At 39.2% G+C, this 25,386-nt stretch overlaps 1 protein-coding gene and 6 non-coding genes across 7 annotated transcripts in view; 5 read left to right on the top strand and 2 right to left on the bottom strand.

The window, feature by feature from the left end:
• Window positions 1-25,386, top strand: part of Sema1a (semaphorin 1a) — a 185,847-nt gene that overhangs the window by 145,034 nt on the left and 15,427 nt on the right. Inside the window, 7 exon segments of the mRNA XM_002051569.4 lie at window positions 2,377-2,572; window positions 20,412-20,516; window positions 21,571-21,659; window positions 22,088-22,229; window positions 22,295-22,416; window positions 22,522-22,602; window positions 24,027-24,172. Coding sequence (XP_002051605.2) covers window positions 2,377-2,572; window positions 20,412-20,516; window positions 21,571-21,659; window positions 22,088-22,229; window positions 22,295-22,416; window positions 22,522-22,602; window positions 24,027-24,172 — 881 coding nt within the window.
• Window positions 7,578-7,649, top strand: TRNAD-GUC (transfer RNA aspartic acid (anticodon GUC)). Its single transcript has one exon. It is a non-coding gene; the product is annotated as a tRNA-Asp (tRNA).
• TRNAD-GUC (transfer RNA aspartic acid (anticodon GUC)) lies at window positions 7,983-8,054 on the top strand. Its single transcript has one exon. It is a non-coding gene; the product is annotated as a tRNA-Asp (tRNA).
• On the top strand, window positions 8,460-8,531 carry TRNAD-GUC (transfer RNA aspartic acid (anticodon GUC)). Its single transcript has one exon. It is a non-coding gene; the product is annotated as a tRNA-Asp (tRNA).
• Window positions 8,918-8,989, bottom strand: TRNAD-GUC (transfer RNA aspartic acid (anticodon GUC)). The gene has a single exon. It is a non-coding gene; the product is annotated as a tRNA-Asp (tRNA).
• On the top strand, window positions 17,898-17,969 carry TRNAD-GUC (transfer RNA aspartic acid (anticodon GUC)). Its single transcript has one exon. It is a non-coding gene; the product is annotated as a tRNA-Asp (tRNA).
• TRNAD-GUC (transfer RNA aspartic acid (anticodon GUC)) lies at window positions 18,275-18,346 on the bottom strand. The gene has a single exon. It is a non-coding gene; the product is annotated as a tRNA-Asp (tRNA).

Consider the following 25,386-nt stretch of genomic DNA (forward strand, 5'->3'; position numbering starts at 1 on the left):
CAGTTTAAATATTTAAAACAATAAACAAAATGAAATGGAATATGTTGTCCGTTTTCACCATTTTGAAATTTCCCAAGGCGCTGCGAGCAAAAATTATGAAACTAGTTGAGAGAATTTTACAAAATTAGATAATAAAATGCATAGTTGGGTACTCGTTCATATGAAAGGGAATATGTATTTAGAAGCTGTATTTAAAATATATATAAAAAAAAAATTTAACACAATATCAAATTATATCAAGGTAAAGCTCTGAATTATCTGATTTAAATGAAAATATAAATTTTTGCTTACATTTTTATTAAAGTATTTGGCAAATATTCGAAATATGTGTACAAGTAAATTGCAGCTAAAACGTTTTTTTAATTTTTATTTTCGTTTAAATCGGAATTGTTTTTAATTAGAATTTACAACAGTTTTTTTTTTTACCGCACCGGAGATTGTAATATTATAAAATATTTTTGGGGCCATTTGAGCTAGCAGCGAGGTGTAATATCCGTTAGCATTTCCCAGCACAATTCTTCACATTATTGGCCTCAATTTTCCAGGCTAAAAGCCAACGGAAAATGTGGTTAGCACTATGTTATGGTGGATAGTTGTTCGGCTGTAGATAGGCGCAGATACAATCAGGACAATGCAAATGTTGCGGCCGAGTACGCGGTGCATGCGGTGCCAAGGACTGAAGCGGGCGGACAATAAATGTGCTGCACATTGGGCTGCAGTTTGTTGACAAAACGACACGAGCTATGAAAATTGTGAAAATTAGTAGGCAAACAAACAAAATGTTTAAATATTTTAGCAGAAAGAGAGAGAAACAGCCAGAAAGAGACGGATAGAGAGAGAGAAAGGGAGGAAGCGCAACTAGGCAAATGGAAAATGTTGTCCGCTTGTTGAGTTTGCAATGGGGGAAAAATTCAAATGATTTGTCATGTCACAGTACAGTGCACTTCCGGTGTGTCGCAAAAGGGGCGTGCCACTTTTCCGTAGCTTGCCAAAGTTTTGCATGCTTTTTGCTCCATTCCCCCCATCGTTTGTGCGAACGCTGCGTATGCGTATTTTGTGCAGCAGTGAAAAGGTGCATGGCAAATGGAAGCGCCGCACAACGTTTCCATTGCCTTTTAATATTTATTGAGTTGCAAGTTAGTTAGTCTCTGCGAGACCCAAACAATCCCACCGTTCCCCAACGGCCCAGCTTACTGCCATTTAAGTGTATTTGTTACGCATTAAATATTTCAATTTGCAAAACATTTATGCAAAACATACCAAACACACACACAGACGACACACTTTGGCAGGATCTGTTCGGGCCTCGTTAGGCCAAAAGTGCAGAGCAGACTTCGTGCGTATTCAGGCCAAATGGCAAACGGAAGTACATGTTTTTGATGAACATATGCATATGCTAGCACTTGCTGCATCTTCTTCATTTGGTATATCCACGACCGTTTCACATTTTCCATTTGCCATTTTCAGCTGAAAATTGTGCATCGCATGCAATTGCACACAGAATGTCACGCAACAGTTTCTCTGCGTATTTTCATCTTGTTGTCAAGTGCACTTTTTCTCTTAAAACTTAACAAATGACTGCAGTCAATTGGGAATTACATGAGTTCGGTTTTGTGGGCATTGTAAATTAAAGTGAGCCATGTTTAGTTCAATAATATATTATTTGTATAATGTGCCTGTCAGGTTCGATCGAAAATTAAAATTATAAATTGTATGTCCATATAACGAGAAAACATTTTAAGCAAATTTATTGCCATGACAAATAGCTTTGATAAATAAAATAAACTTAAAAATTTTAGTTTTTCTTTGTTATTTGATTTTATTTCTGTTAATTTTTAGTTATAGAACGGGAATTAACTATTAAAAATAATTATTCTTACCATTTACTCGCAACTATTTCATATACAACATTTAATAGCATTTTATACCCTTGTCGAGGTTATTAAAATCAAATGGGAAACGCATAGAAGGAGACGTCTCCAACCCCATAAAGTATATATATTCTAGTTCGGCATCAATAGTCGAGTCGATATAGTTTCTATGCAAACTAGTCTCTCAGTTTTAAGGTATTTCTATTGCAGGTAGTATATTTATGTTTGTCGAAGTCGGCCAAATCGGACCACTCTATGATATAGTTGCCATCGGTCGAACAGTAGATATAGCAAAATATGGCGAATATTCATTTTTCCAAGATCGAGCATTTACGTGCTTCCAAATTCTTACACATCTGAAAAAAGGAAATGTCTACAAGGGCGTGAAATATTTGGAAGTCTGCCGAAGATATCCTTAGTTTTTCGTTAGTGCATTATTTATATTTAAATATTTTAAGAGACTAGAAACAACTAATTCATGCATTCTTTATGTTAACATTTTTAGGAGGCCTGCCAGAACTATATTCGGATTATGGTTGTGCCCTCGCCGGGTCGCCTGTTCGTCTGCGGAACCAACTCGTTCCGGCCCATGTGCAACACGTACGTCATCAACGACAGCAACTACACGCTGGAGGCCACAAAGAACGGTCAGGCGGTGTGCCCCTATGATCCGCGCCACAACTCCACCTCCGTGCTGGCGGGTAAGTGGCCATTTTACGGTTATTCAAACCCAAACCCTAAAAGACCCCCTTTACCATTATTTATTTTTTGCACCACAGTTATATAGGGAGTATGAATCGTTATCGGTATTTGCAAAAAATGCAATTACCCTGGGCAAATGGCATATACGAATGCAACTACGAATACGAATACGAGTACCCGCATTCAATTGCATTCACATATAGATTTTTTTTTTGTTGTTGTTGCTATTTGCACACAAATCGGATATAAATTGTCATTCCTCATGCAATGCGCCGCAAAAGTATTTGATTGCCCCACCACTCACTCTCCACCACCCCAACCACCCACTCTCCAGCACTGCCCTGCCCCTCCCCTCCCCAACCCACCACTACCCAGACTCCTGTTTATAACGCTGACTTCTTTGAGTGATGTGTGTGATAAATTTCGCATTTCGCAGTGTTATTGTTTGACGGCAGCGCTCTGAATAATGTGTTGATGTGAAAATATATTTCCAAAATAATATATGTATATATTTTATTATACTTTTCTCTTATAATGCCGGCATTCCGTTTGGCTCTGAGCGCTGCTTTCCTGTTGGGGCTTTGAATATGTTTCGCGTGTGCCCGGCTGACGTTGATTTTGTTGTTTGTTTGAAATTTGATTGCAAATTTTTTGACAGCGTGTGGCGTAGTTTTGTTTCGCTGGCAAATCGATGGGCGTGGCACATTTGACATGTAGTCAACCGGTTTGGCAGTCGACAAAACGCTTTATTTTAAATTGAAATCTGAACTCATTTCGTGTTTGTACATAAAGTTCAATTGGAAGACAAACCGATGTACTGATCAGATTATCCGTTATCGGCATGTTCTTGAAATTAAAGAAGCCACAATTTTTTGATCAAATTGAGCAGGATATGTTCCTTCTAATCCATTTCCAGCTTTATATATTCGCATTCAGCGATCAGACGCTCAGACGCTTGATGCTCACAGGCTCGACTACTATTTGTATAATTTGTTGTTATTCCCAGAAAACAGTCGATAAACATGCAATTTAACTGCTAAATATGCCACGCCATAACCGAAGCTCTGCCTTTTTTGTGGCGTCCTTGGCTCCTTGCCACTCCTAAGACCCCAACACGACAATCTGTTCGGTTACTCTCGACTTGTGATAATATTTCCACTTGGTGCCCATAAATCGACGCTATTCGCGGGCTGTTGCTGAAGTTTCACAACGTGATTTGTTTGCATTTCATTGTCTACAAACAAGTTAAAGGTGTGCATGTGTGTGTGTGGATGTGTGCGTGTACATTGGTGTGTGTAGGTGCTACCAAAAACTTTTGCGGCAAAGCAAACAAAACTGCGCCAAACACAAGCTGGCGGCTCTTGTGCCATAATATCGATAAACGTTTATAACTAACTTCAAAGTGTTTGTGGTCATGTGTGCGAGATAAATATGTATTTATATATGTGTTCGTGTGTGTGTCAGTGTGTATTCGGGAGGCTAAGTGTTGCGGCAAACTTCCGGCGGATGCAGCCAACATCTGTGCCACATCCATTGCGGCTGCTTACTATGTGGGTCATAAGAGTTTATCATCAACAAGCTGCCGCATCCGGCGTCCTGGGCAACCTGAAGCCAGGCAGTCAGCCGCCGTCGTCAGTTGCCACTTTTCTTTATGGGCCAACTCCATTTTGTTTATTTTATATATATATATATATAAATATATATGTATATACTCGTTTTTGTTCTTATTTTGCACATTGATTGCGCTTTATGGTGCTAATATTAAAACGACATTTTTACATATTGGTGGCGCTTGTCGCTTGCTATTTTGTTGCTGTCGATTTATCGCCAGGATTTGGATATTTAACAGGCGACAGGATGTGGAGCGGGCCACCATGTTGTTTAGATTACAAATTGGCCGGCGCAGGGCCAAAAAGAAAAAAAACTGCCAAAAAAAATAATGTAAAAAGCAGCTAAACTGAAAATGTTATCAATTCAGTTTCATTCGTGACAGTGGGCGTTGTGGCCGGTGGGCGTGGTACTTGATGAACTTCTTTTTTTTTTTGGCTTTTTTGGTAACAACTTTGTTCACAGGTTCACTTTTTTCGTTTTCGTTTTTTTTTGGTATATATTCGTTGTTGTGGCAGTTTTTCTAACGCTGAGCGAAAAGTTCGTGGACAACATTTTTGTGCCAATTTCGTTGTAAAAATATTGTTGTAACCATGATGAAGTTTTCAATTGGTTTCGCCACCAATACTACAGCGGAACGTCATCCAGGCTGGCGACGGGTGGCAGCGGGAGCAGCTTGGGCAGCACTTGGATACTCGGGCAATCGGCCATTCAACCGTGCTGCCATTCGCCCCGGCACGGTTTCAATACGGCGGAAGGAATCTATTTTTGTTCGATTTAAAAGTGCATGTGAAATAAATTTCAATCGCAGGACGTAATACAAAACTTTGCCAATAAAAAAATTAAGCCAAACTTTTTTTTCGCCTCTCTGCTCTTTTTTTTATATTTTGTCAGCCAGCTGCAAGGCCTTGGCAGCAGAGAAATGTAGATTGGATTGGTGATTGGTTAAGGGAATGAATTGGCAATTTGTCCGTCTTTGTCATTTAATTGGCTTAATGGTTTCATTGAGTCACGTGGGCAGTGATATTGAATTATTGATAAGTCGAAAAAACATTCGACACAAGTTAACCTGAAGTGTGTGACGAAATATGGTTTATATTTAAGTAGCCTTTATTATATTTGCAACGGCTTTAAACAAAACCTAAAGAAGAACAAAACTATTTGATATATTTCTATAAATTATTCCGTGCTCTCTGAACCCGAGAGTAGTTTTTCCTGCTTCTCATTAAAAGCATTCAAAACAGATCTACGAATTTTCCACTGTTCTTTTACATGTCAAGCATATATTAGTATATACTTAGTTTGTGACCTGAATATTAAATAAAAATATTTATTAAAAATATAACTGCGGGATTGACACCCATTTTTGGTCTGCCCGTTTCAGTGGCACTTGAAAATATGGCTTAAATGCCTTACCAATTCGCGCATCACGCCTCAGAAAACAATGCGAACAATAGTAATAAATAATTTATAAGTGCGCATTTGCCACATTAATCACGAGCCGACGCTGCCGCCTGGAAATGCGGGAGGCAAAAACAAAAAGCTGCGAAAAGAGCTATAGGGTAAATCCCTTGGTAAAAAGTTTGCCCGCTCCAAAGCCGACGCATATTAATTTCGGCACAACCTTCTACGCCGTGCCACGACCTACCAGCTCGTCCATGCTCAGCCCCTTTTGCGCTGGGTGAGCTGGAAGGACACCGCCGAAGCGTACAAATTGCCATCACTTGCGTTCAATTTTAGACTTTTCCAAGCAAATGCACAGACGCGATTAAAACGCTGACGAATGGCGACACGAACGGCAGGGAGGCGGCTGGAGGCGCGGTCATTGCCGAAAAATGTCAAGGGCCAGAAGCACAGCGCCTGGACAAGGCTGCGTTCGCTCTGTCTGCAAACCCATTTGCATATTGTGTGCCTACAACAACGGCCACAAGAAAAGAACAAAAAAAAAAACTCAGTTGGTCCAATTTTGGCCGCGTCGACGTTTTTGGCATTTTAAGGCCCGCATCGCTTACTAAAGCCGCCAAGGGAATGCGGCACATTTACGCATTTGCATATAACCGGAAACAGAGCCTCTATATCCCCGCTTTCGTATGTGTGCGTGTGTGTATATGTGTGTGGATGGCAGTAACTTGACCTTTTCACAAAATGTGCCCAAAGCCGAACTTGGCGCTCGCTTGCAACGGCAATGTTGCAACTTTGGAATAAAATAATTTAAATTTCAAAAAGAAATATGCATCTTTAAATATATATGTGCTGTACTGTAAATGTATACATACATCGATTGAATATCTATTGAAATTCGACTTATTTTGCAATATTTCTACAAACCTTGAAATCTTTATTATTAAGGGGCAAATATAATTCGTAAATTTCTAAGTCATTTTGAATTGAAATAAACTTAAATACCTCGAAAACTGACTAACCATATTATACTTATTAATTTAAAAATATTAAATGGAAATTGATTGCTCACATATTATTGCCAAAACTATTCCCACATGCAAGCACCGTTCCACAGCTGTTCCCAGTTGGGAATTTTAAGAATAAATATCTGCCCGAAAGTATGCACCACATTTTTCAATTGGATATCATTGGGAATACTTTTTGTCTGTTTCCATCAGTGCCCAAAACTGATTAATCCTTTCTGTTATTCACATTAATTTATTCGATTGAAATGAGTGACAAATATGTGCAATAAACAAGCACCAGAACTCATTTCAATTCAGCAAACGTTCAGGCAAATCGCATTAAGTGTGTTTTATTATTTTCCAATTAATTGCATAGCAATCGATCGCGGCCAAGAGCAAAAACAATATACGAAGCAAAGCTTTAAGCCATGGCAATAAAAACAACAACAACGGTTAACATTTTGAGTACGAGGACCAGTTCCATGCAAATGCTTGCATAAGGGCAACATATGGCTGTCGCTGGCATGGGCGTGGCACAAGAGACATACAAAATGAATATCAATGAACTGCAAGAGCGACAAAAAACAATAAAAACGAAACAACAGCGGCAGTAAACAAAAACAAGAACGACAACAAAGAATCTGCGAATAGCGCAATGGGAAATGTGGCCTGAAGTGGATGGGCGGAGATGGCGGGATGCGAGTTGATGGCATGTTTGTAAAAACTGGGCCAACGCTCGCAGCAGTTAAATAAATGATATTCCACCGCCAGTAAATGTGCTCATTGCTCATATGTGCATGTGTATGTAAGTGTACTTGTCTATGTGTACGTGTGTGCTGCAGAACTCATTAACTTTTGCTAAATGAGCACGGAAATAACTACAGTCCCGGAAGAACAAAACCGACAATGCTGTTCCATCTGATGGGATCAGCATTAGAGACAAAACTAGTTGACTACAAGTAGACAGTTTGCCAAGTCATGCCCAACGTCCTCGATAGTATAGTGGTTAGTATCCCCGCCTGTCACGCGGGAGACCGGGGTTCAATTCCCCGTCGGGGAGAAATGTGATTTCATTTCCTTTTTAAATATTTTTTTATTTATTTTATCTCATAAGCATTTAGACAAACAGCAAATTAATATAAATTAAAAATTCCTACAGAATTGTTTATATTACAAGAAATAGTACTTCCTTTGGATATGTATGTATTCATATTTTTAACAGCCAAGATTAAAATATATACATACAAATTTCATATCGAGGAGCAACACAGTTTCATATGCACAAGTTATAAATAATGCATTTTGCTTATCCGTTAACTTCACACAGTATTTGCATGATCAGAGTAACAGTTGCAAGAGTACAAAATCAGGTTTTGGCAAGCGAAATACCATGTCCTCGATAGTATAGTGGTTAGTATCCCCGCCTGTCACGCGGGAGACCGGGGTTCAATTCCCCGTCGGGGAGAGTTACCATCATAATGGTGATACTCAATATTTTTAAATTTGTTATTTTTTAATATTTGCTTGCAACAACATGTGTATATACATATATGTATATATATATACTACCTAAGTTGGATGTAAATAAAAAGCTAAACAGTTTTATTTTCTAATGAATGTATATTTTATGAAGTAAAAGATGCTTGTGAGTAAGCATTACAATATACTTAGATAAGGAGAGCATATAAGACAAAAAAAATAACCGCCTCTATATTGATCGTGTTGTTGTTATTTATACACATAATTCCAAACATATATATTTGGGTTGTATTGTAATACATTTTTAATAACAACGCATTTGATTCATGATCATCATTAGAATTCAACCTGAATGCCTATAAGAACGCTATTTGACAAATGGAGTTCAACGTCCTCGATAGTATAGTGGTTAGTATCCCCGCCTGTCACGCGGGAGACCGGGGTTCAATTCCCCGTCGGGGAGAAAGTGGCGATTTGTCGCAAAACTTTGTTTTTTTATTTGTTTATTTTAGTATTTATTTACTTATAAACATTTCACACATTTTTTAATTGTATACAACCAAAATGTTGTATTCTTAAATTATACGTAAGTATATTATATTTAATTTGGACAGTATTCGTTCAAAATACTGAAAATATTCTAATTATTAGGCACTCCAAAATACATACATTTGATTCTGAACCGATGTGCAAAACTGGCTTAGTACTTGCGAAATTAATTGCATAAGTTTTGAACCGGATTAAAATTCCAAAATATTAAGACATTTTATGACCAAATACTTTTTGTTCGATTTTCTAATATTTGTTTCGTTAAAAATAATAAGAAAAAAATAAGCTATTTTGAACATTCTCCCCGACGGGGAATTGAACCCCGGTCTCCCGCGTGACAGGCGGGGATACTAACCACTATACTATCGAGGATGTTGAATCCCTTTCGGTCAAATTACTTATTTAATTTTGAGCTGTTAGAACGCTAAGGGGAATGGGAATGAGCAACAGCCCTAAAGTCATGATTATTTATTAATTTAGTGTAATATTTCCTCAGCATTTGGTTTAAAGTACATTTTTTGCTTTTGTTTTTTTTCTCTCGAGCTTGCACTCGTTAAAAGTAAAACACAGCTAATTTATTTTAGCCAACTTAAATTGGCTTAAGCGAATGACCAGAAGAAAACAAATGGCGCGTTATCTGCAAACCAGAGGCAAGGCACACACACACATAGACAAAGGACAATGCGGGTGCAATGCAAAGCAAGTGGAAAAAAAAACCAACAATAACAACAACGACTACTGTCAGTTTCATTAAAAACAATGAAATCTGCTAAGAGCCAAGAGTTTAAATGAGCGTCTAACTGTGCACAGTAAAAGGAAAGCAACACGCTGAGAAAGGGAGTTGTAGATTGAGAGAGAGTGAGAGAGAGGACGAGTGAGAGACAGAGAGAGAGAGAGAGAGGCACACACACAATGACCACTGGAAGTTGGTAGAAAAAGCCAAATGCGGCTGCAGTAAAATATATACAATCAAAAACAAAGTCTATACACAATAAACAAAATGGCGGAAAAAAAGAGAAAATAAACAAACAAAACGTACAAACAAAGCGAACTAAGTGCAAAGAAGAATGAACGAAAATAAGCACAGCTTGTGACCCTTTTTACGGACAATGCACGAAGGTCTCTATCTCTAACTCATCTGCTCCTCCCACCAATTTATTATTTTTTTTTTTAATTTAAAGCAAAAACATTAACAAGAACAATTAGCTCTTGAAATGAGAGCAGCAATAACAAGGAAAACAATTGCATTAGACAAGTTCAACCTTCGACCGAGGCCCCTGCTTATGAGCCAGCAGATTAACAATAGAAATTGAACCTTGAATGCGTCACTCCAAATGGTAAACCCATAAAAATAAAAAGTGAAAGAAACTGAAAAGGTAAACTGGTCAAGCAATACTATTCACTTCGCAAAGTTCTAGAAGCCACTTTTAGTTCAAATTCCTTGCCTTAATATTAAATATTCTTTAAAAGACGACTATCCCATGTAATGTGCAGTTAATTACGTCCGCTGCGTAAACTGACATGAGCTTAAGTCGTGGGCAAACATTTGTAACAGTGGCCGAAGGCAACTCTTGCCGTACATATAGGTCTCAATGATTCAAAGACACCAACGAGACAGAGATGAGCATTCAAAAAGGACATTCACAGCTGAAGAAAGGAACGTTTTGAGCAATGGCTCTGCATGCTTTACATATGTCGAAGAAACGGGCATTAAAAGCTTAAGCTGTAAAGCAAACAGGGAAGGGGCCACTGGCAGGACGAGGTGGGATGGGCAACGGATTAACTAGCTGGGTGCTGATCCTGCTGCAGGAACAGGTCCTGGTCCTGTGCATACAGGAAGGAAGGACGCACGGAAGGAAGCAACACGCAGAAGGCTCAAGAAACGTGTCTACTGTTGCCGTGGCAGCTTCCTGCCCCCCCTTCTTCCCTCCTCCGGCATTGTTTCAACAGGATGTGCGTTCGAGAGTGTGCCCGTGTGTATGTGTGTGTGTGTGTGCGTGCTGGAGTGTGCGAGTGTGTTTATGACGGCCCGCTTGTAATTTATGGTATGTTTAGGTAGGCGACACAGCAAGCAGCTCTGCTTTATGTTTGCTTTGGCTCATATTTTTAACACTAAGCTCGAATAAACAACAACTGGCAACAATGAGGCAGGGATTCAGTTCTCATAGCCAAAAACTTGCCTTATGCCAGCCTCATTGTGTCATAAAATTATGCCATTTCTGGCAGTATGCGAAAAAATACAACACAGCAATAACAAAGTAGAAACGAAAGGATGTTCGAGCTAAAAGGATTTTCGAATGTCTCACGATTCATCTGCTTGTTGGACTAATTGGCACTACAATGAGTGCTGGATAAAGAGCGCTCGGTTAGCAATAAGGCAGGATGAAGAAGCAAAACGGAAAACTACTTAATTTTCCACTTCTATTTTTTTTTTTTTTTAACGAATGATTCACGTTTCAATTTTGGTTCAATTTGGCATGCTAATCGAGCGAGGTTGTTTTTGTGGGTTTGTTTAAAGTCCTTGTTGTGGGAATTGGTAAGGAAATCGTTAGCTTTTACGGTACGCAGCGATGCTGAAGAATTTGACATGGAAAATTAAGCATGCTCTGAATTCATAGCTGGGGAATATCATTACTTTTCATATATGACCAAAAGGAATAGTTTAAACAACATTACTTTTTTATTAACAGTAGTAGTGTTGGAAAACTGTTAAGTATGCCCTGAATCGATTGCTTCGATAGTCGATTGTGGACGGCCAACATTATTATCGATAATTATACATATATAATATGTATAAGCATAATATATATATATTGCCTGGATGTTTAGACATATATATTTTTTTGAACATTATGGAAATCAGTAAAAAAAACTATGTTGTTACAGCACCCGAAATAATTGAATATGATTAAGACAAGCACTTGTCAGATTGCTTTGAGCAAAATCAGTTTTTTGAATATAGATATTTCAGCTTTGAAAGCTCCTAGCCCAAATGCGAGCACAAAAAGTTGCTCAATTATGCGAGAGATTAAAAGTATTCCATTCTATCGCCCCCGACGGCAAAATTTCATTTAATTGAATTCATAATTATTTTTGTTATTTGTATAAGATCTTCTGTTTCATAACATGCACACTTCGGGGCTTATCGCATTAATCTAAGCATTTTGTAAGCTCCTAACGGCATGACAAGAGAAACATAGAAATTATCTAACACAATAACATTCAGCCTGTCAACTGATTGAGTTGGCAGCCTTGAAACTTTCGGGTCTGGCGACCCGGAGGCAAATGCGAAGGCAGCAAAAGGTTAACTTAATATCAGGAAAGCTAAAAAGTTTTTGGCGCAACATCAATATCGATGACGATAAATATGAAAGTGGGGGCGTGGCTGGGAAAACCGCATGGAAAACTATGAAAGAGAATAATTCATAATTTATGAAAATGGCAAATGGCAAATGGGAAATGGGAAACTCAGCTGAGGAAAACAGCTTAACGAGTCAGACAGGCGCCGCACTCACTTTGTAGACTATAAATGCCGCAATGTATGCTACAAATTTCGTGTGTGTTTAGAATGAAAGGAAACCAGAGAGCATAAGGAAACAGGAGAACAGAGGGTTGGTTTTCCGAGAAGGGAACAAGAGAATGAAACACAGCCACAACTGTCGCGTAAACAAGTTGCTCAACTTTTAATGTTGCACATTTTTCCTTCTTTTTATTATTTTTGTGCTGCCTTCCTTATTTTTCGGGGCGGTTGACTTGAAGTGGGTGCCAAAGCTGCCCCCGAGTGGAGCATGCTCCAAGGGTTGTTTCGCTCCGACTTAACCTTAATGAGCATCAAACTGTGCGCCATAAACCAGTTGATGCTACCCGGGAGTGCACGGGAGCAGCCCGCTTGCCAGGAAAGGTAAAAAGTGTTGCCTTTTTATTTCGGTTAGCTCAGAGCTGCGCCCGGGTCTAGCTCCACAATTTAGCGGGCCTAATGATAAACAAACACAATGATTTCAAAATAAATGAGTGGCATAAGCTCTGCTTTGGGTAAGTGGAGTCATTTGTTTATGGGACCGCAGACTGCAGGGTTGCTTTGCACGGCATATCATTTGTCTGGCCTGCCGAGGAGGCTGGGTGCAGGATTTGTGGGTTCCCTTCCATGTGGCTACTTACAGTTTTAATTTCGTACTTTAATTATGCGCCTAATGTTTTGTTTTAAAGCGATAAAAAGTTTTTGATAGCGCATTCAGGTGCTGAAAATTTGCGATCCATTGAAATGGAATATTTTATAAACATTATTTAGGCCATTCTTGAAGCTTTTAGAAGTTGTTTTCAAAAATACAGATACGCATTATTTTTGAGAAAGCCTCTAAGGGCCGCAACATAGAATATGCTTTTTTGGTATGCCCCGAATTCTTGCCAAACCGAAAATCAATTTTCATTGCTTAAGCTACATAAGATTGGCCATTAGATGGAAATCCAAAAGCATTTGTTTTACGCTCGGCAATGGCCAGCCAAGACATTAACTTTTAATTTGATCGTTTCTAAGAAAAACGCAAGCCAGCACAGATGCAGATACAGATACAAAGATACGGACTACGGACTACGGGCTACGGATACAAGACAGCTGCACTGCAGACCATTTGCTCTCTCCAGAGGGTGGCAAGTGGCTGTGTAGGTGGCTAGAGGGGGGCGTGCCAGGACGTTGTGTGCGGGAGTGTGCGGGAGTGTTGTCGCAAAAACTGGAACAGATTTTGCACAAAAAGCCAACAGCTGATAATTGTGGTGCGCCAATAAAAAGCAAATTAAGCTAATTGCAAAATTTGCAAAATCCCGGCAAACGACCAAGAACTAAGCAGCCGCAGCAGAAGAAAATCCCAAGGAACAATAAGCCAACGAAGGCAGCATAATAAAAGTTGGTAGTATTATAGCCATGCCCCCGTTGGCCCTCTCGACCATTTTCGGCTAGGCCAGCCAGAAGAAGTCGGGTAATTATGCGGCACACAAGACATGTTGCCAAAGTTGGATTCAAGCCTCGGCCCGGCTCTGGCAGCTGCTGCTGCGCTTTGATTATTCCATTTTTGGCCAAGTTGGCTGCACATTTTTATCGCCGCCAAAGTGAAATGTAATTAGAGCCAAAAATATGATAGCACAAATATGGCCCTGGACTTGTGCCAGTGCCTGTCAAATTCTTAAAGCCATCACGAGTCTCATAAAACAAGCTCAAAGTCCTTTGGCTCTGGCTGCGTTTGGCTTACCCCAAAAACTGGGCCAACCACATGGCCGCAATTATCGTAATTAATAGGCATACACCCACACACTCAACTATTTTGCACATGTGCGAGTTTATTTGTTATATCAATTTTATTATATCAAAGCCATTTGTGCATGCAAAATCGCAAAACAAAGTGGGTTTTAATATTTCCCCCCAAACAAATCTCTCGGCCAACGGATTGTGATATTCGTTTTCATTTATTTCTTGGTCATATAATGAACGGTGAGGGATTGGTAACAAAATAAAATATAATAAAGATAAAAGTCTATTCTCGGCCTTCTCATCAAAAATCAAAGAAAATTTACTTGAAGAGACGAAAGCTACTTTTTGAAATATAAATAAAAAGAGACCACAATTTTCACAAGATTACTAGTTATTACTTTTCTAGATACCTAATTCAGTTTTGGCTGAAATTAAAAATTAATAATAAATAAAGGTGTGTGGATGCGTCTCGTATTTAAGAAAAATGCATAAAGGTCGGACTATAAGAATCGATGCTTAGCTTATAGCATGCAGTCTAGTAAGAATTGTTTGATTCCATAAGTTATGCACTGATTCCAATGAACTCTAGCTAGATCCCAGTGTGCATTTAAAATGTCAATATTGAACATGTCTTAAAATTGTTGAGGAACGCAACAATTAGTCATTGGCGCCTGTCCCACACCGAAATGTGCGACACAAATGAAGTAATTTGCAGTACATGAAGCGCTCTTTGGAAACAGAGTTGAAGGGGGGAGATGGATAGAAGCGCTTTTAAAATGGGCATTGTGCGGGTATTGCACTTGGGCCAGACGTAGTATATGTGCACATAATTATTCCTAAACGAGCTATTTAACTAACGGCCTTACACTCGGTGCACACGCAGGTCGTAATTAAAGTGGCATAAAACCCCCTCCAGAAGGCAGCCCAAAGCGAAACCTGTCCAAAAAATATGTTTACATAAAATATTTAAAATGCGACTGCGTTACAAACCCCAACAAGCCCGGCCATATCCTGGGTAACCTCTCGTGGCTCGGCTTATGGTTCTGGTTCTGGTTCAGGTTTTCAGTTCCGGGGACGCTGCGGCATGTGGCATGTAATAAAGTTACGCGTGCTTAAACACTCGCCTGACTGTCATTGAAAATGAGTGTAATTTATGTATTAGTGTGTGTCTGTGTGTGTTTGGCATGGTGTGTGTGTCTGCTGCATAGTTAAACATGCAAAAATATGCAAATTGCCGCAGTCAACGCGATGAACTTCGTTGCGCCTTGTTCTCGTCAGTTTAAAGAGCCTTTTCCGTTGTTGTTGTTTTTGTCCTTGTAGCTTGCGTTGTTATTATGAAAATCGATTAAATCACTTGAAGAGTTTATCGAACCTGCCGCCCAGACAGAGCAGACCGAACCAACAAGCACCAGTCAAAGTCGGTCAAGTATTTGCACATAAACGCTTTCCAAACCCAAAGTTACTTCATGAGAAGCGCCAAGAGAGGCAGCTGTTAGCTAGGCATGGTTAAGGGGCTAGCCTTTTCTATTGCTGTGCATAATTTCTGCACGCTAGATTGTCATTTAAAATGAGTTAAGCGCTGCAACTGCTGCAATGCGGACTATCTGGCAACGCTGACAGCCGTGGCGGGTACGAGTACGAGTCCGACTTCGCGTAGTTCTAGGTAATGTGCTCTGGTCCTTGTCCTCGTCGCCAGGTAATGAGCAAACAATAAAAGCAAACGTCGCTGCACGAAACAATAGCGACAAGGAAGAATGTTGTAGGCGAAGAGAGCTCGCTTAGTAGATACCCTGGTAATAGATAAAAAAAAATAAAAAAAATATGAAAAGTATAGTTTCCTGTAACAAGAAGTCTATTGCGTCTGTAATTCAGTTTTAAAGAGTTTTCGAAAAGCAATAGAGGCTTTATATAAATACAATATTTAACGTCTTTGATCCCAATATCGGACAGACTGGAAAACTTTTCTGATAGCTCTTATAATATACAATTTAGTATACCCCTTTTTGCAAAACTAAAACTTTTAATAGAAAAATTACAGGGTATAGGCAAAAAAAAAAAACAATAAAAAGGAAAACCAATTAGATGCAAGCTGAACCCCGTCGAGAACAAACGAAATATACAGTGCAGCAGAGCGAGACAGAAAGAGCAGAAAGAGTGAGCAATACAACTTTTCGTGTTCCGTCGATGTTGTGACAAGCGGCTGCTGTTAGGTGGATCAGGGGTAGGGGGCGGGCGCACCGGGGCCGTGTTTATTGTGCGCCTCGTTAGCTGGCAATGGCGACCAACAACAGCGACAATGGCAACTCTGGCCGCGATGTAAATTGCATTTCCATTGTTAATTACCAGCGATTCATAAATTTTGCATAGCTCTTTGACCTCAACGTCCTGTTGGCCTGCAGCCTGGCATGGTCTATCCCATTCTTTTTTGGGCTGTGGCAGGCTTTGCTTTTAGATTGTAAAGTATACGAATCCTCAGAGTCGGATGTACTTGCTTACTTAGCATATGCATTTAATACATTTAATAGTGGTAGTCATATCGATAAAAAAAGTTAGAATAAACAAGAAACTATTGTTAATAACTAAATACTTTTTAAATTCCGAATAATTGTATTACGCCTCATGTCGTATACTCTGGCTGCCAAAGTTTATGTAACTCATCTCGAAAATGATGAAAATCTTAAAATTCATTCATTGAGATAATTTCTGGCAAACCAGCCATGAGAATTGCGTGTTTGGGCTCCATTGTTATGGCTCGTTTCATATTTCAATTTGGAAAATTTGCATTTTCTAGCAATTTTCAAAAAAGTTTAATGACAAAACTTTAAGCTCTAAGCATGGCTTAAAGCGGTTACCGCGGTCACCACCCCTCCCCCCGCACTCCATTTCCCCCGTGCGCATATTTAGCAAATGTTTTTATTGGCCGTTAGCTTCACCTGGCCCATGCTGGTGCCCGCAGGCTCCGCATTCTCCACCCGCCTTCATGATAGAAAATTAGCATTCGTTATTTATCACCACCACGAATGGGAAATTCGCTGCCAGCAGATTCTATAGAGAAGCGAACGAGCGCTTTTACTTTTCACTCACCGCATGACTTTTACAGCCTCTTAATTTAAACAGTCGCCCGTTAAGGGGCGGTTCCGGGCATGTTATGGGCGCCCAGGGGGCGGCTGGCAAGAGGGTAAAATTAATTTGTACCAGACGACATTTTTAATGTGCCTGCTACTGTTGTTGTTACAGTTGATGCTGTTGCTGTCGACTCGCATTTGGATTTGTGCTGCGTTTTTAGTTTACTTTGGACATTTTCATTCAGCGCGTTCTTGTCACGTAATTCAAATTTTATATTCACTTTTGAGAGCTCCCCAGCACCACCACCAGCCCCACTCATAGCGTGTACACGTGTCTGTGTGCGTGCGTGAGCCGCTGGGCCATTGTAAATTTTATCGATTTACCGCACAGATTTCACACCCTCCAATCTGCGATCCACAAACCACCTTCCATGTCTCGCCCCGCTGGCTGCGCGTGTACGCGAATTAACATGAAATTATAATGCACGCATCAAATTCATGTAAGCTATTTTTTCATAATTATGCAATTTTCACAGTTTTGCATAAATTGTTGGACGGTTTGCGGCATTTATGTGTCCAAATCCTGCCCTTAGTCCCTGGCACAATATGTTGTCTATTTGCGGGGCTCTTAGCGATATTTGATGAGTTCAGGCTTATGGAAAATTGTTCGATTATGCGATAATAGCCAGCTAACATAAATACCATCTGATTTGCAGCCTTTACCCAGGTGAAAAATTAATATTCGTGTTTATATATTAATAGTTGAACCAAAAATAAAATTTTCTGTGTATTTATTTTGCCAAAAACTACGATTAGATAAGATTAGATTATATATATAATTCAGTTAGGTAATTTACAGCTTGATATTTGAGGTTATTTTTAGGCTCTTATTTGATAAGAATAATTGCCTATTATCATTGATCTAAGCAGACTTTTGTCAACATGTTTGATATTGGGAAAACTGCACACAGCGTCCTCGATAGTATAGTGGTTAGTATCCCCGCCTGTCACGCGGGAGACCGGGGTTCAATTCCCCGTCGGGGAGAGAGAGGCTGCAATATTAGTTGCAACTTTATTTTTATATTCCTGTTAAAATATAATATAATTATATATACTTTGTTTAAATACATTTGCATCATTTATTTACACTTTGGGGTACAACTTGTCTATTTAACTAATTTATTTATATAACACACGGCAGCGCAAGTCATAATAAAATCGTTTCATTTTTGTAAGGCAATACCAGGATTCTTTAAATAAAATATTAAAAACGACCCAGCAAACTGAATAATTATAAACAAAATATTCACAATACAATTTAAATAATATTAAAATAAATTGCTAACATCTCTCCCCGACGGGGAATTGAACCCCGGTCTCCCGCGTGACAGGCGGGGATACTAACCACTATACTATCGAGGATGTTGATCACAAATGCTAGAAACAGCAAACTTCAGTTTGCTTCTAATGATTCTACATCTAGAATTTCTAATTTATATAAGAACAATTTATTTTTATTTCCTCAAGTTGCATTTGTTTGTTTCAGAGTTGATAAATTAAAAAGATAATTTATTGTCAAAGTTTCATTATTTTTCTTTCGGCTGTTGCTGTGTGTTTGTGTGTGGGTAATTACAGAATATTTTAAAGCGAGTGCTTGCTGAAATTACTTTTGCTTGTTAGCAATAACGGAAAACGTCTACCGGCTGCTTTGACAGACCCTCACAGGCCGGAGCATTATGCAAAAATTTGAACAGACTGCTGCAAGATTTGTTTCAACGTCCATTCAAGTCTGTGCCTGGTTCTCGTTCCCATATTTCGCACTGTTTTCCCTTTGCCTGCATGTAGATGCAAGGATAATGCGCGGCTCGTTTGGCTGCCTGCTCGTCGGCTGTTGGTCTCGAACTTTTGGCCAAAACGCCTGCAGGCGCGGCGCACAAAGCCAACACAGCAATCGATTCTGTCATTGAGCCGCCGGCTGCCAATGAGCTTCATCGGACACTGACTGTGCGCAGGGTGCGGCTGCTGTTTCGGGCCGAGGGCAAAACCATTTCCGGCCAGACAATAAACGGGCAACGTTCCCAGCTTGCTGGGCATTTCCGGTTGCGCGATCAACTTGTCGTTGTTGCTGTTGTTGTTAATGTTGTTACTGCTGCTGTTGCTATTGCTACTCTCCTCTTTCTCTTTTTTTTTCGGTATTATTTTTGTTGCCTGTTTTTCCATATTTCTTTAGCTTGTGGAATTGAAGTTTGACAATGCCAAAGCCAGCCGGCAGCAGGCAGGCAGGCAATTCCGCAAGTAAAAAGTTGAGGCAGAAAAAACTCATTTATCTTGCGCTAATGGACAAGAGCGGGCATTCAGGGGGAGCGGAAAACATTTCACTGCTCCCTCAAGCCGCAGGGCAATTCAATGTCGCCGAAGACATGTCAAAAGTTTTGCTGCTGCTGCTGTTGCTGTGTGTTTCTCGTTTAAGTTAATTAAATTTTCTCGCAAATTCGCATTTTCATTTTGTCCGCCGTGTACACGCTGCGTATGTGTAATGACAGTAAACTGCCACAAAAAAAGCTACAATTGATTAAAATTTTATTGTTTTTTTCTTTTTTTTTTTAGCCCTTGGCTTTGCGTCGTGGGCAAATTGCTTAGTAATAAGTAATTTGTGTCTGCCTGTGTGTGCCTGCGTCTCGAGTCTTTTGCATATTTTAGTTACGCAAATTGGCTGAGGCTGAAAGTTTCTTGTGAACCGTGTTTCGCGGCACGACACGACAAAATAAAAGTTTATTGCATTGCAAATGTGAGCTGAAATTTGCACATAAAAATATCATTTACACTTAATAAAATGCGATGCGTAATTGACATTTATTAGTGCCATTTTCGAGCTCATTTTTCTTATAAAACTCGCCAAAAATGTTAACAGGCAGATAAAAACGATACTTGGATTATGCATAACAAATTTGAGCAGCGATTTATTTGCTGTTAAAAGCATTTTGAGGCAACGATTAGATATTTTATTGTTAAAAGCATTTTTTGATCATATTTTCAATCACCTGAAGCCTTAAGAACAAAAAAATGTAAATAATGATTGCTTTTAAGAGAAATGGTTCGATAAAGGCATTAATTTTTATTATCGAGCTTTTAATTAACCAAAGCCCAATGAGGTGCTTTTTGCAAACAAAATTGAAGGCCGTTTTTTAAGAGAAATGTTTACTTTTCAGCATTTTCTTATATTATTTTTTGTATTTGTTACTTTCCATGGATTTTATATAATTTTAACTAAGTTTATTAATTTATTATTTAAGTCATTTTGTGGTCCCTCCATTTCCTCGCGCTCGAGACTAACACTTAAATTTTGGCTTATTTTTCTTTTTTTTTTTTCGTGCGGCAAAAGTGCTCTTTAATAAGCTGTTGCGCTGTTTACTTCTCAGTCTTTATAAATATTTCAAGTACTTAACTAAATAATCAAACGTTATGTTGTTCTTTCTTCTTTTTGCAGACAACGAATTATATTCAGGCACTGTGGCCGATTTCAGCGGCAGTGATCCGATTATCTATCGTGAGCCTCTGCAGACGGAACAATATGATAGCCTCAGTCTCAATGGTAAGTTGTTTACATCATCCCCATCCGACTCTCCAATGGCAGCCCCACCGGCTGCCATTCCCATCTTTAACAGCTTTCCCAACAAGCACTCCTGGTAATTGAAAATGTCCGCTCTGTTATGATTATTATTGTGCCTCTGTGCGCTCAGTATTAGCGAAATGCTGGCCACTTGAATTGAATTAAGTCTGATTGTGCTTCTGTGAGTTTCTCGCTGCTGTTCGATGTATTTCAATGTCCTGCAACAGGGACAGCAACGTCATATTGCGTGTGGTTGCCTTTTGCATATTTCAAGTGTTCGCCGCTTCGATTTTCATATGACAGACTTCCATTAACCGAATAGACGTGACAGCTTTGACTGACCGCCTGTTGGCTGTCCTTTACTATTTTCAGACGTCCACTCGTCCCCTTGCGTTCTGCACGTACTGAATATTTTATGCAGCTTTGCATTGCAAGTAAACCGAACAAAAAGCTACTAAAGTCATGATGCATATGCGTAACAGCTCAGGGAAAAATATTTGGAGCCTCTTAAAAGGTGTTAACCATGTGTTAACCAAAAAATGTGGTTAAAAATGATTAAAATCAATAACGAAGGCTATTTAAAAGTTCAGTCATATATATATATATTATATTATATTATTATATTATTTTTGTTTAAGATTCATTCTATAAAAATTTAAATATGTATGAAATATGTATATTTGCATTTAGACATAACTTTTAAAATTAGTTCATGCTTTAATTTCCTCGTGCATTTTAATATTAAATTTTATGATGTTATCATATTTCATTATTTTTACAAATCCATGCCAAATCATATTAAATTACAGCACACATTTAACTTTATGCATCATGTTCTACTCATCAATTTAATGCCCAAAAACTGGCGCTGCCATTCGATTGTTCTGCCATCGGCACGAGTCGCACATAAATCCCATGATGATTTTGACTATAAAATGTTTACAGCCGAAACTATAAATGCAATTTATGACTAAACTTTCTTGAAGCTCATTTTCTCATTCTGACTTTTGTTTTGTGACCTTTCTCTCATTCGCAGCGCCAAATTTTGTGAGCTCATTTACTCAGGGAGATTTCGTGTATTTCTTCTTTCGGGAGACGGCGGTGGAATTCATCAACTGTGGCAAGGTGAGTGCAACGAATAGAACGTGAATATATAAATTCAACTAGGCTGGCAAAACCCAAAATTAATTTCTATCCACAACAAATGTGGATATAATTGGACGGATTAAACAAGGCAGGAGGTGCGAGCACAAGAGCGGAAGTGACTCTATCGCCGCCATGTTGGGCGGCCATTTTGCTTGTGTTTGCTTTATGCGTGCACACTTCCGGCTCGGGCTCGGGCTCGTGCTCGTGCTCGCGCTTGGGCTTTGGCTTTGGCTTTGGTCCAACGGCCAAATACAGTTATCGGTTTTGGATTTTGCCGGCTATTTGTTTATGGGCAACGTTTGTTGGTTTTCTATTGGAATGCGACCACATCAATGGGCCGATTTACTACATTTCCATTCTCCAGCTTGTCCAGCATGTATTAATATTTATCTTTTCGGCAATTTCAGGCGATTTATTCGCGCGTCGCACGCGTCTGCAAATGGGATAAGGGCGGCCCGCATCGTTTCCGCAACCGCTGGACCTCGTTCCTTAAGTCCCGCCTGAATTGCTCCATACCGGGCGACTATCCGTTCTACTTTAATGAGATACGTAAGTGGCCGGGCTAGCTTTGAATTTGATTCACATAATATTGTGTATATATCTGTTGCCCACAGAATCGGCCAGCAATCTCGTCGAGGGACAGTACGGCTCCATGAGCTCCAAATTGATTTATGGCGTTTTTAATACGCCAACAAATTCAATTCCCGGCTCAGCGGTTTGTGCTTTCGCCTTGCAGGTGAGTGCACAATTACGATTTACCTTCCCCATGGCCAGCTTTTAACTTGTGTATTTCTCCCTTCCTCTCTCTTTCTCTCTTGCATCTCAATTTTGTAATCCGCAGGACATCGCCGACACATTCGAGGGACAGTTCAAGGAGCAGAGCGGCATCAACTCCAACTGGCTGCCAGTGAATAATGCCAAGGTGCGTTTCACTATTTCAGATGCCAATATATAATATATATATATTTATATATATATATATATATATATATATATATATATATATATATATATATATACATAAGTTTGTGTGTGTGGTTTGGTTAATGCTCACTTTCACGTTGGGAACGGGAGAGCAGTTGAACGCAGCTGTTTCAGAATTTATTGCCACACAAATTTGTCCAGCATTGGCGAAAGAAAGTACTTTTCCTTTGCCAAAAATTTGCATTTGAATTACGAATGGATTTCCCAAAAGCGAACCAGATGACTGAACATACTGCTAACGGTTTGGCCAAATGGAAGCTCTCTGTCTAGAGAGCGCACAATTTGCGGTTCAAGGAAAGCCAAATTAGAAATTGAAGATCTTTGAAATTCGAAACAATTGCCATACTTTGAAATGCATAAAACTTTTAATATAACACTTAAAGTGCATTTGGCACAGTCTGTTGCCGCCTTTCGACCTGCCAGAAAGCTTCAAATTTGCATGGAATTTAAACATAACTTTTGTGTGTGTGTGTTTAAATTAATAGAATAAGAAAAATTCAGAACAAACTTAAATATTCGCTTAGTCAGCTCTTTTTGAGGCATTCTGTATTCTCTCATTTTATAAACTGCCAAAGAATTTCCACCGATTGCCTATCACTATAAATCCTTCAGGTTTTAGTTCGCTTAGTTAGCTATTTTCAATATGGAAGACATATAGGTATTTTCCCAGACTTATAAAAGATGTCCCATCTATAATAATAGAAGTCCTATCATGTGCAATTGAGCATATTTATGAAAGCTCAAAACATTTTGAGGGTTTTTTACTTTAACAAATGTAATAAAATGCATACTATTTAATTTGAATTTGAGTGTAGTATAGCTGTGGATGTAGAGAATCTGCTGAGTGGAGTCAAATATTGCATTGCACAAGGCAAAGCGCTTTTTCTCAGACCGACAAAGTTTATATCCTTATAAAAGAGATGCTCGCCTGAATGCTGACTTAATAATTTCCACACAACACACACGAATCAGCCAAGTCAACATCTGAGCGTGCATTTTCCGCTGGCGATTCATAAACCAAATCATTGCCAAAACAGAAAACTCAGTATCACACACACACACACACACTCACACACGCGCGCGCACAAAGGACACTTTCCGGCGGGTCTTTGTCCGTCTGCACTTGGCCGTGCTGCGCAATTTCCGGAACGTTGTGTACGGGTATTTGTTACGAGCAACGCGAGCGCCGCAAATGCAATTTATACGTTCCTTTTTGTGGCAAGCAAAGTGAACGAAGGCGAGTGGGCGCTGGAGAGGAAGGCAACTGACCGAGCATAACCATAACCACATTGCAGTCATATGCGGGATACTAATAATTTATATATGTATATGTCTCTATCTTGTTGTCGTCGTCTTTTGTAGGTGCCCGAGCCGCGCCCTGGCGCCTGCCACAATGATTCACGAACGCTGCCGGATCCCACATTAAATTTCATCAAAACACATTCGCTAATGGACGAGAATGTTCCGGCATTTTTCGGTCAACCGATTTTGGTGCGGACGAGCACAATGTAAGTACCAGCCCCCTCCACTACATATATGTAACTCCCCCTCTATCAGTTCGCTTTCTTTTTGCTTCAAGAGGCACGTCACATAGTTGCCCAAAAGCTACAATCCCGAATAATGCTGCGGCAATGTAAATATTATTGCACGACGCCAAAGCCAGAGTCAAAACTATGCGCTTATAACTAGTAGGAACGAGGGGGTGGCACCGCTTGGGAGCGGGCGGAGACATGAATTCCGTATGTGGATTGTAAAAACTTTAGCTGCAGTTGCAGTTGCAGCTGCATCTGCGACTGCCACAGCCACTTCTCTTGCGGATGTAGCCAAGTGAATACGTGACGAACCAATTTCAGTGCTCCGCAATCCAACTAATTTCATTTAAATAACAAATTCCTCGCCATCTGATATGGCACAACTTTTCGAATGCAGCTGTCGTAATCGCGGGTGCTGTAAAACATATTAAATATACCCATTCTAGCCATATGGGTATAAAGTCGAAAGTCGAATGGGTGTAACATTTTAGTGCGAAATATGTTTCAAAAATTTCAGCCAATTTGATTTTCGCATTATTATACTAGTTCCAGCTTGATTTGGCCTGAACAAAATTCTATATTAATTTGTTTGATCCCTTTTTTATTTTATTTGAAGCCTCATATAAAATATTCAAAAATTTAAAAATTAGCAAACAAAACTTGCATTCATAATGTGAGTTATAAAAATTTAAAAGTTTTATTTTCCATATTATTTGTTATATTGTTGCTCAGATAATAACTATAAATATTTGTAAAATGAACTCTGACAGCTTTATCTCTGTCTTTCAATATCGTATGAATAAAATTGTAAATCATAAATTAGACCACTTTCTATTTAGTTCCCTCCATATGCTAGAAACGTAGCTTCAATTCACATATTTCTGTGACTAAACTTTTTGTGATTGAGTCTGCCTTAAAAATCAATATTGAATTTAAAAAGAATTTGAATTGAGTTTTCACAGCTTGTTTTCAACTTATTCTGCTGCCCTTTCAATTTAATTTATAAAAAAAAGCATTAAAAGTCGGAATATGGAATATTGTATGTACTTGTGCTGTTTGTGCCGCAAAGAAATGAATTTCCTACACAAGTGAATAAAATATATACACACGCACACACACACACACACACACACACACACACACACACACACATTGTGCGGTTGCTTAAAGCGAGAGGCCAACCTGCTGTT

Source organism: Drosophila virilis, chromosome 4, assembly GCF_030788295.1.
Source record: "Drosophila virilis strain 15010-1051.87 chromosome 4, Dvir_AGI_RSII-ME, whole genome shotgun sequence".
Lineage (NCBI taxonomy): Eukaryota > Metazoa > Arthropoda > Insecta > Diptera > Drosophilidae > Drosophila > Drosophila virilis.